The following is a 10659-nucleotide window of genomic DNA, read 5'->3' as shown; positions in this document are numbered from 1 at the left end:
GAAGGCCCAGCAAAGGCCCGGATTACAAGTATGATTTTTACTAGAAAACACTTCTGATATCATGATTAACTGTTCGTCAGTTGTTAACTCTTTCACACCTTTGACAGGAACGGAGGTTAATTGGCTCAAAATTGACGGTTAGGGGCCCTTTAATTACAGGTTTTCCTTTTTTTAATTGTTGGGAAATTCTTTTTTTTATATTCAAGATAGTGGTTCCATTTTTATTTTTTGAACAAACTGATTTTGATTTGATTTTTCAATATCTCTAGTTTTCAAAAACTTCCCCAAATATGAAATTTACCATAATTATCAAATTCCGGGCCCGAACAGAGACGGAAACTAATTTTTGATGAAATTTTGAGAAAAATGTATTAAATTCCACCACAGAGAAAACCTGAGACATTCCGTCTTTACAAAAAAGTCAAAACTGAAAAGTTTGAAGCTTTTCAAAAAAAAAATTTAAAAAAAAATCACTTTGGAATTTTTAAATTTCGTAATCTGGCCCAGACCGGATAATTTTTCATTTTAATCCGGCCCGGCCCATGACAAATATACATTATACAGTGTACCTCAAATACGACATTACGCTAGAACCATCTGACCCTAACACTATTACGCTAGAACCATCTGACCCTAACACTTTATCATTCTTGATAACGACGTTCTAATAAAATTGCAGGTCGGAATCATTACCGGCGAACCAAACGACGGTAATCTAAAAGAGACACCATTATCATCAGCATCATCCGGCAACAATGTGATCACCGATCCACTAACAACCCCATCCGTCTCCAAGTTATCACCCTCCACTTCCACTTCTTCATCCAGCAACTCGGAATCATCGGATCGCCCACGCGCCGATGGATACGTCACCCGTCTCATTCTCGCCAACATCAGTAGTCTCCGAGAGGGTGGAACTGGATCCGTTGAACCGCTCACTCTCCAACAAAATGACGCAAGTGTGGCAAAAGGAGGAGACGGTAATAAAGGTGAGAACTCATTTCACTTTTCACGCTTCAATGGACTACTGGGACAATTGACTTACTGAGTAATAGTGATACTTTTGAAAAATGTTTTCTTGTTCCAAATAGTTAGCAAAAGACTGGCGGGTTTTCAAAATAAAAAGAATGTTCCAGACAAAGTACCAGTGTGCTACCGTACCATCCGTCATAGATACCTTCTTGGTGCCGACTTTGAAACTCATGATGTTGATTCTGTAAACGACTGTAGATGTCTCTGTGCTGCTACCCACCAAGCAAGCAACAAGAAGCACAAGTGCCTCTCTTTCCAATACCGTAGTAAAACTTGCACATTGAACAGAGGAAACCACTTGTAAGTTATTCACGATGGCAATAGAAATTCAATTCAAACAACTTTTCAGGGGGCAATACGATTTGATTGAGCAGCGCAAAACGCTCTATCAGTATGTTGGATGTGATCCAGAAAGTGAGTTGAATCAAAACTAACACAATTTTCAAAAATTGTTATTTTTCAGTTCTTGTTGAAACCGCTTCTTCCAAGTGTCCAAACTTCAAATCTGAGAGCAAACACGCGGATGAGAATAAGGTAGAAGAGAAGAAGACAGAGGAAAAGAAAGAAACCACCACTAAAAAGCCTAAAGTTGAGTTGGTAACTGCTGAAACTGTAGAAGGAGAGAAGAAAAAGACAACTACCAAGAAGCCAACTCCTACGAAGAAAACTACGACTAAGGCTCCAAAAGTGACAACGACTACAAAGAAGCCAACTACAACGAAGAAACCAAAGAAGACAACTGAGAAACCGACCACCACTGCTGAGCCCGAGAAGACGTCTGAGAGACCATCCGGACATGATTCTGGAGATGAGAATAACGTTGTAGAAGTCAAACCAGCCGAAATGATTATTAGTAAGTTCAAAATTACGCGTTTGATTTGTAGTTTGAAATGTCTCCATTCCTAAGTTTATACAACAATAGTACATTTACAGTAAGGGTCAATAAGATATACAAAACTGTTTCCTCCAGTTGTTTTTTGAGCATTTTGACAATTTTCAAGAGTCTGGAGCTCGGCTGTGAAGTTTTCGATCACTTTGAAAATTTTGGAGGGTGAAAAGCAAACCTAAATTGAAAACTTTGCATTCACAGAATTTTTGGAAATTTCTTAGTTTTTTATATAGTGGTCAATTTCTGAAAGACACCCCTTTTTGGCCTGTTTTGTACTGAAAACGTGAAAAACTGGTGTCTTTCAGAAATCGGAAAATAGCTTTAAAAAAACTAAGACTTTTCACAAATACTGTAAATACAAAGTTTTCAATCTAGGTCTGTTTTATATACTTCAAGATTTTCAAAGTAATCCGTCACTTCTTAGCCGAGCTCCAGGCTTTCGAAAATAGTCAAAATGGCCAAAAATCAACTGAAGAAATATCTAATGACCGGTACTGTACATGAGGCTCAGGAGGCTTAGACAATATCCAACATTTTGAAAAATGATTCCAGAACGTGATGGCTGTTTCGAAGTAATTGACGATCATCTGATGGTCAGTGTTGCTGGAGGTTTGGAGCATGATGTGACTCTTGAAGAGTGTCAGTGCATGTGCGCTAACAGCAAGTACGTTTTTTCTTGAAAAACTGTAACCATTTAGTTTTTCATTTTCAGAAAATCAGGAAGATACGAGTTCCAATGCCGATCTGCTACTTACTACCACACTGAAAAAGACTGCATCCTCAACTTGGAGGACAGAAACATGAAGAGCAAACTGTTCGAAAGACAATTCATCAGCCTTAACGTATCCTATATTGGCATGTCATGTGAGATCGATGAGACCGTGAGCAGTTTGGGATCCTTGGCACCTACTGGATGCAGAAGACCACAAGAGACCACCACTGGAGCTACTCCATTAGAAGAGAAATCCACCAAGAAGAATGGGTTGAAATCCGATGAGTGTTATGTGGAACTCAATGACTTTGTATTGGAAGGAACCGCGATTGCAGTTGAAACATCTGTGACTCCAGAAGAATGCAAGTGCAAATGTGCTGAAGGACAGAAGTTGTATGGAGAAGAATGTGCATCTTTCTTGTATTACTATGACAGCAAGACTTGTCTTATCAACAAACAGAACAGGTAAAAAATTAGAAAATGATTTTAAAGATATTTTTTAACTTTAGATTCTCCAACCCAGAGAAATTCAACTTTGTACCAAGCATAAACCAATCAAGAAGCTATTTCGAATGGACTTGTGCCAACAAGGACGAGGCTAGACATAAATATCGCGCTGATGTCTGTAAAATGGAGCCAGAGACGGTCGAGGGTAATCTTCTGAATAATGAGAGTGATCCAGTGGAGGTAAAACACGATGAAAAGATGGCAGAAAACACTGGTAGACTGAAAAGATTGGATGAGAAGGAGTTTTTAGACAAACTTGATAAAGTTGTGGAATCTCAAGAACACATTGAGAAGAGGGATAAGACAACTACTACCAAGAAGTCAGAACACATTTTGGATACTGAGGATGTTTTGAAAAAGATAGAAAAAGTGGAAAGTGGATCAAATAATGAAATTGATACCACAACAGTTTCCACCACTACTGAAGCTGCCACAACCACGCCAACAACCACGACCACTGAAGCAACAACAACTACAAAAGATACTACAACAACTACAGAAGAGGCAACTACTCCAAAGAAAGAGGAAGTTAGTATGAAGCCAGTGGATGAAAAGGTTCTGATGGAGAAAATCAATGAGGCAGTTGGAAAATTGGAAGACGATTCTAAAGAAGTAACAGAGGCGACAACAGAAGAACAGGAAACCACAACGGCTCAATTGATTCTGAATACTAAAAGTGAGTGAAAAAGTGTCAATGATATATGAAAACCTGTTTATCAGTCAATTTTTGGCCATATTCAGCTTTGGAGGGTTCAAAACAGACGTAGATGAAAAATTTTGGATTCAAAAAATTTTCTGAAACGTCTTGATTTTTCAGCTATTTGCAGATTTCAGAAAGACAGTGCCCGTTTCATTCATTGAAAACGTGAAAAAAATCAGGCGTCTTTCAGAAACCGGCAAATATTAGGTTGGAAGGCAAGTAACTGTCCATTTTTTAATCGTGAATAACACAAAACAAGAATTACCCAAGATCGACAGTATTCACCGTCGTGGTCCACTACATGCTGACAACATTCAATTAACTTGTGGATACCGTCCCTCCAAAAGTCAGCTGACCGCGAGGAAAAGTATTCCCAAAAAGCCGTTTTTACCTCATCGACAGTGTAAAATTAATTTCCCTCCAGATGACGTTACATATCTCCGAATAACCAACAATAAAAGGGCGAAGTTTGGAGTTTGAGAAATGTGGACAGCCATCCATCCAAAGCGGCTTGGAACTGAACTGAATTTCCTTGAATAACGCGAGATCCTATGTTCCACGGATAGTCAAGTAAGACATGGGCCGCTTTACCTCGACGGTGTTTCTTTACACTTCCTCAAACTCCTGATTTGGCCCTTTCATATATTAATTATTGGGAGATATGCAACGTCATCTGAAGGGAAATATTTCAAACTGTAGATGAGATAAAATCTGGATTGAAAAAATACTTTGAGTCGCGGCCAGCGGGCTTTAGGAGGTATGGGATCCACAAGTTAAGTGAATGTTGTCAGCATGTCGTGGACCACGACGGTGCATACTGCCAATCTTGGATAATTTTTGTTTTTGTGTTATTCACGAATTAAAAAATGGACAGTTACTTTTCTTCCAACCTAATACCTAAAAGACTAAGAATTTTCAAAAATTCTGTGAATGCAAAGTTCTTAATCTGGGTCTGTTTTGCATCCTCCAACATTTTCAATGTAATCAGAAACTTGAAGTCAAGCTGCAGACTTCTGGAAACGATCAAAATCAACTTAAAAACACATTTTTGTATATAATATGGACTGGTACCGTGTATAATAATAATTATTTATTGATTCAGGACTATCAGTCACTTATAAAATCAATGTGTTACAAATTGAACAAATGAGTTAGAAATTGTGTTCGTCTAGGAACAGGAAAGAAGATAAATTAACATGACTTAAATTAGTTTTAAAAGAGATGGATGAAATCAAGGGTGGGAACACGGTTTTTGGAAGCGAGTTCCAGCAGGATATAATACGGAGTGTGAGAAATTGAGCAGAAAGTTTTGAAGCATTTTTTAATGTACAGCGAATGTAATATGGGTGGCGTCTTAGATGATTATGATGAAACGGGACAATGAATAGATTATGGGCAATTGCAATTTCCCGGGAAACTAGAGTTTTATACGTATATAATTAATTTTTTAAATTTTTTCAGGGAATACATTGAAGGAAACCAAGAAAACTACAACAGCTCCGATTACGGACACTGGCAAGACTGATACCGTAGCCATGAAGACAGCCGATAAGAAAACTATTGAAAACCTGCTCAAAGCCAGAGTCGCTGAAGGATCCAATGTTGACTCTGAAGAAGAGAAGAAACTTGAAACCGATCCAAAGCATGTTCAGATGAAAAAAGTTGAAGCTCAAGTTTTGGAGAGACTCTCAAAGATGGAGATCACCGAGCCTGCAGCAACGGAAACCGCTCTACCATCTGGAACATCTTCCGAAGTTTCAAAACAAACAAACAAGCCATCCCGGAAATCCAGTATTCCGGAAGCCGAAGGACTCGAAGATGATGAAATGGAAGATCACATTGGTGGAGAGCTCTCCACCGGATTAGATGATGAACCAACAAGCGAGATGGCGCCAGAGAGCACGGTTCCGGTTACTTCCACCACTGAAAAGGCAACAACTACCACAACCACAACAAAGTAAGATACTCATTTGAAAATGAAAATCAATAATGAAAAATAATATTTTTAGGGCAAAAGCCAGTGGAGTGAAAACTCACAAGTTTGATGAGAAAATCGACAAGGCTGGAATGCCACTTCCAAGATTATCTACAACTACCGAGGAGCCAGCTACTACACCTGGATATCCACCAGCTGGAAGATGTTCTTATTCTGCGCTCTACCAGACATCTTTCTTGGGAAGACGTCTCTTGAAAGCAGTTCGTGTGAAGACTCCAGCCGATTGCTTTGCGGCTTGTTATGCGTTGAGATGTAGATCGGCTAACCTTATTGCTCAAGGTACGCAATTGGCTCTTACATACAGTATCCATAAGATACACGAAAAGTATATTTCGGTAGATTTTTTAAAACATTGGAGGGTTTGAAACAGATTTAGATTGAAAACTTTGAATTCACAGAATTTTTTGCAACGTTTCAGTTTTTGAGCTATTTGCCAATATCTAACAAGCAATGTTTTTCTATACTTGTCAAATGAAGGGGCTGGCCGGGCTTCCGAAATTTGGAAAAAAAAGCCTGACCGGTCCAGGTTGTTGCAAGATTGGTTTTTCATGTTTTAGTACTTAATATGGACCAAAAATTGGTGTCTTCCAGAAATCGGAAAATAGCTCAAAAGCTAGGAATTTTCAGAAAGTTCTGTGAATGCAAAGTTTTAAGTCTAGTCTGTTTTTACACCCTTTAAAGTTTTCAAAGAGATCGAAAACCTAAAAACCGAGATCCCGATTTTTGAAAATGGTCAAAATGAACCGAAAATACGGTTTTGTATGTCTTATGGGCAGTTATTTGTTATCGGCTTCTACACAATTTTTTATTATGTTTTTTTTCCAGGTGAATTCCAAAGCTGTGAACTCTACCGCGACTCTCTCATTGACTACCGTAGACCGGATATGATCGGATATGACGCTTCTACAGTATACTTTGACGGAATCAACTGTGATGGCTCGCCATAAATTGTTGCAGATTTTCTTTTCGTAATCTTTTCGGGTCTTTTTCATGCCAGTATAATTTGAAATTGTTGCAATCTAACTTTTTTCAGTTCTTCTCAATAATAATTTTCTGTGATTTTAAGTTAAATTATTTATTTATTTATTCATTGATTTATTTATTGATTAATAACTTAATAAACTATGTTTTTCATTTTAAAATTTAAAATCACAGACTTCCAAAACATTTACATGTTTTAAAAAAGATAGATATGCTAAATGACTTCAGTTCCGTCAGTGCTAACATACTTTTTCTCCGTATCAAGCCATGAGAACAACGGGCCAGAGAGATGCAAGCAGAAGAAACTTATCAGTAGTTGAGATGATAAGAATCCAGCCATTTTTAGTTTCCGCTCACTTTCTGGAATTTTTCTCTGGAAATCAATAGAACTTTATTGCATTACCTGTCTCCTGAAGGTGAGAGAATAATGTGGAGTAGTTGGAACAAAATGCGAGGATATCCATGAAGATTTGAATGTTGCATGTGAACATGGCAAATAAAACCATACATAGGCAATAGCAAATCGCAAGTTGGATCTGAAATTTTTTTTATAATATTGATTTTTTATTTTGAAAAAGGTCTCACATGGTGAGCGATGTAAGGTTTTATAGAAGTGGAGCTATGGGTGTCGTATGCAAAATAGGTGAACACTAGAGATATGGTTACAGTAACCACTGGCCACGTGGCTATTGCCATATCTATCATTTTGAGGTCGCAGTCTGAAAATTGTTCTTGTTAGATTTGTGGGAGAAAAAACGCTTACCATGTAGAAGGAGAACAAAGTGTGCGATCGCTTGAATGATACTAAGAATTGCAGACACAATCAAAACTCTCTGTAAAATTTTTTTTTGAGTTTTTGTGGAATCTGAAATGCATATTGAAAATGAAAAAGTTCTAAACTACAAAAATTATTTATTTCCATTAGTACTGTAGTTTGTTTTAAGAAATTTAGATTTCTAATGAGTTCGTTTAATTCTGCATATCTTTGGAAATACATATCCAGTTTCCATTGTAAATTTTAAAGATACAGTACCGGCCAAACTCGTATCCCAAAATGACCAATTTAATTCAAAACAGTCACTTTTGAGTGTCAGAAAAACGAAATATTACTTTTCGTTTGATATCAAAAACTGAGATTCTAAATCAAATATAACTTTAAATTTGTAGTTGACAATTTTTTTAAATTCGTTTCAAAATCCTTGAATTTTCAGATAAAACGGGCAAGTAATAAGTACTTTTCCAGACACCAAAAAATGAAACTTTTAGACTGCAATTGTCATTTAAAGACAACATTTTAGTCAGCACTGTATACTTCATTGTGTTGCCTCTTGCTTTTTTTTAAACACAAACTTTGACTCACCGTTGCAGATACGTTTGAGCAGCAACAATAACTCTCTAACTCTTGTCTGTACCTTCTCGAGTTCAAATCTTCACTATCGAAGCTGCTTTCGGAGCCCGGCTTGATGAATGTGTCGGATCGTAAACGGGACATCTGAAAACCATTTTACAATTTTGCCGATATGTTGCTCGTCAAATCTGATTTATTTGCATTTTGTGTAATAAATAAATGACAGTTGAAATCACAAAATCTTACTGATGGATTAGCAATAATGATGACAGGCATAGTTAGTGGAAGTTAGAAACTAGGAAATTAGTGAGTGCTAGACAATATTTATTATTGTTATTACTTTGGAGTTTTCCATTGTAAGAGTCCTAAAGGAGTTGTGCTCGGAAACTCTTCAGACAAACACTTTTCCAGCCGCAATTCATCGAAAAGAAAAGAGGAAGCGCTGAGAGGAAATATGACAAAAGGGCATCAATATCTGAAAGAGGGGCTTTCCAGAAATTTTGAAAATTCAAAAACATCATACAAACTGGAATATCGCACGGAGCAAGTAGAAATAATAGGAAACAGTGGTGGTTGTGCTGCACAACCTCTCCCCTCGCCTTTTTCTTTTCATCAGATCTAATGAGAAGTTGACCAAAGGCTATGAATAGACGGAAGAAGAAGGAGGTGGCTACTAGAAAAATGGAAGACATTGCGAGGAGAAGAAGAAGAAACAAAAAAGAAACGTCAAGGTTTATTCCGGCTCTGCTGCAAAAAAAATTTTTGGGGCAGCCTCGGGGTGCTGAGACACATGTTCGTGTGTGTCACCAGACATAATGGATTCGTATGCGTGTGCGATTGCAATAGAAAATGGGGCGAAAAGAAAGACACTTGATTCGTCTTTTTTTTTTGTTCTGAATTTGAAACCACATGGAATTTTGCTTGGATTTTTTAATGAGAGGAAGACAAAATGAGGGAATTCTGAAGTTCCAAAATTGTTACCAGGTTTTGCCTCTAATATTCAAAATGTATACAGAAAAGCCTGTGATAAAAGAGCCCCCTACTTTTTATCGCGATATCTATCAAAGATGCAAAGAAAGCCGTCAACTGAGAAACTGTTTATCATAATATCAAAAACATTTTATCAGTTGACATATTTGTATTATCTTGGATTGGGCCCGAGAAAAATTAGCTCAGACTTGACAGTGTTGAGCTCTTCTATCAAAGCTTTTACGGTATTCTTTGTTTTTAAATTGGAATCGGTTGTTTTAAACTTGTCAAAATGATTCAAAAATTGAAAAGCAATCATTAGCAAACAATTTCACTTAACAATATCAAAAAACTCAACAAAAATATCTTCTCAATTTCTCTCTAATAGAGTAATCAGATGTTGGAACTCTTTACCCGCCAAAGTGTTTCCGGTGAAGCCCTCGTCAGCGGCTTTCAAAAATCGACTATTATCCTGTGATCTAAAACATTTTCTTGTCTTGAATTCAACTAATTACTAACTCGGTTTTTCCTCCATCTCCCATTTAATACAAATGTATGTCCCCTGTTATATCCCCTAGTTTCATAGACATTTCACGTGTTAGTGGTTTTCTCCCCTTCGTTGAAATAAATAAACAAATAAATAAATAAATAAACAAGCAAACCTCAACATTTCAAGAATAAATTATTTAGACAGTTCTGAAAACTTTAGAATAACAAAAGTGCAAAGACAGCAACTTCCAAATGCGATTTTTACAATTTTTAGGACGTTTTAGAGAACATGAAATTTACTTAATTCCTTAAAATTTTCTATTTTAGACATTTTTAATGAACTTTTCTCTCAAACTTTTCGAATGAATCCAAGTTATGGGTAAATTCAAACATTCGAAAACTAATTCTCAAGAAAATGTCTGAGATTAAAAATTTAACAAAATCTGGGCTTACAAACTATTTAGGTTTCTTTGTAAGAACACAAAAAATCGACTACTTACAATTCCACAACAAAAAAAATTCTTAGACAATTTTCACCCGCAGCCGGAACCAAGCGAAATGAAAAACACTAGCCATTTTTCTCTTCATTCCATTCTATCAGACCTCACACACATCTCTATTTCCTTATTCAGCTCCATTAATGGATATTACCTCCTCATCAGCGAAAGTGACTTTCGTCGACCTTTCCGCCTGAATAACAGGAATACTTTGAAAATCTTCCTCATTGTCAGAAGACATAGTAATGCTGGGAATGGACATAGGGAATGTATCATTCTTCATCATAATTTTTTCCTTGCCACTCAAAAAATTCCAACAAGAGAGGAGAGTGGGACTACTTGATCTAATTTACTTCGAGAGTATCATATGTCAAAAAAGAGCTTTGCCTATATCAACATTCAATTTGTAATCGAGCCCTTGGTTTTTTCTTCTTCGTCAAATATTCATATCGTAATTTGCACTTTTCATAGCGGCCTTTGGTTTTTGAAACATTAATTTTTTGTCTTCTCTAGTTTGGGAGACAAACTTAGTGCTTAGA

General features: G+C 36.8%; 2 protein-coding genes across 2 annotated transcripts in view; one reads left to right on the top strand and one right to left on the bottom strand.

Annotated features, from left to right (window-relative positions):
- The window catches only part of CBG22791, a gene marked incomplete at both ends in the record, with an annotated part of 8876 nt that extends 2093 nt beyond the window's left edge, over window positions 1-6783 (top strand). The window contains 10 exons of the mRNA XM_045240327.1: window positions 680-989; window positions 1137-1332; window positions 1382-1446; window positions 1496-1885; window positions 2474-2585; window positions 2634-3098; window positions 3143-3816; window positions 5302-5797; window positions 5850-6115; window positions 6662-6783. Of these exons, the coding sequence (XP_045097660.1) occupies window positions 680-989; window positions 1137-1332; window positions 1382-1446; window positions 1496-1885; window positions 2474-2585; window positions 2634-3098; window positions 3143-3816; window positions 5302-5797; window positions 5850-6115; window positions 6662-6783 (3096 nt within the window). The remainder of the gene's footprint in view (window positions 1-679; window positions 990-1136; window positions 1333-1381; window positions 1447-1495; window positions 1886-2473; window positions 2586-2633; window positions 3099-3142; window positions 3817-5301; window positions 5798-5849; window positions 6116-6661) is intronic.
- Window positions 6784-7031: 248 nt separating this feature from the next.
- Window positions 7032-8309, bottom strand: CBG22792 (the record flags this gene model as incomplete). The annotated part of the gene is made up of 5 exons (XM_002645481.1): window positions 7032-7177; window positions 7221-7353; window positions 7403-7536; window positions 7581-7650; window positions 8178-8309. 5 exons carry the CDS (start codon window positions 8307-8309, stop codon window positions 7032-7034), a joined length of 615 nt encoding a protein of 204 aa, XP_002645527.1.
- Window positions 8310-10659: the final 2350 nt, after the last annotated feature.

The sequence above is a fragment of the Caenorhabditis briggsae genome, assembly GCF_000004555.2.
Source record: "Caenorhabditis briggsae complete genome, chrX, whole genome shotgun sequence".
In the NCBI taxonomy this organism is placed as follows: domain Eukaryota; kingdom Metazoa; phylum Nematoda; class Chromadorea; order Rhabditida; family Rhabditidae; genus Caenorhabditis; species Caenorhabditis briggsae.
Note: the sequence above shows the minus strand (reverse complement) of the source record. Positions and strands in the feature narration are given on the sequence as shown.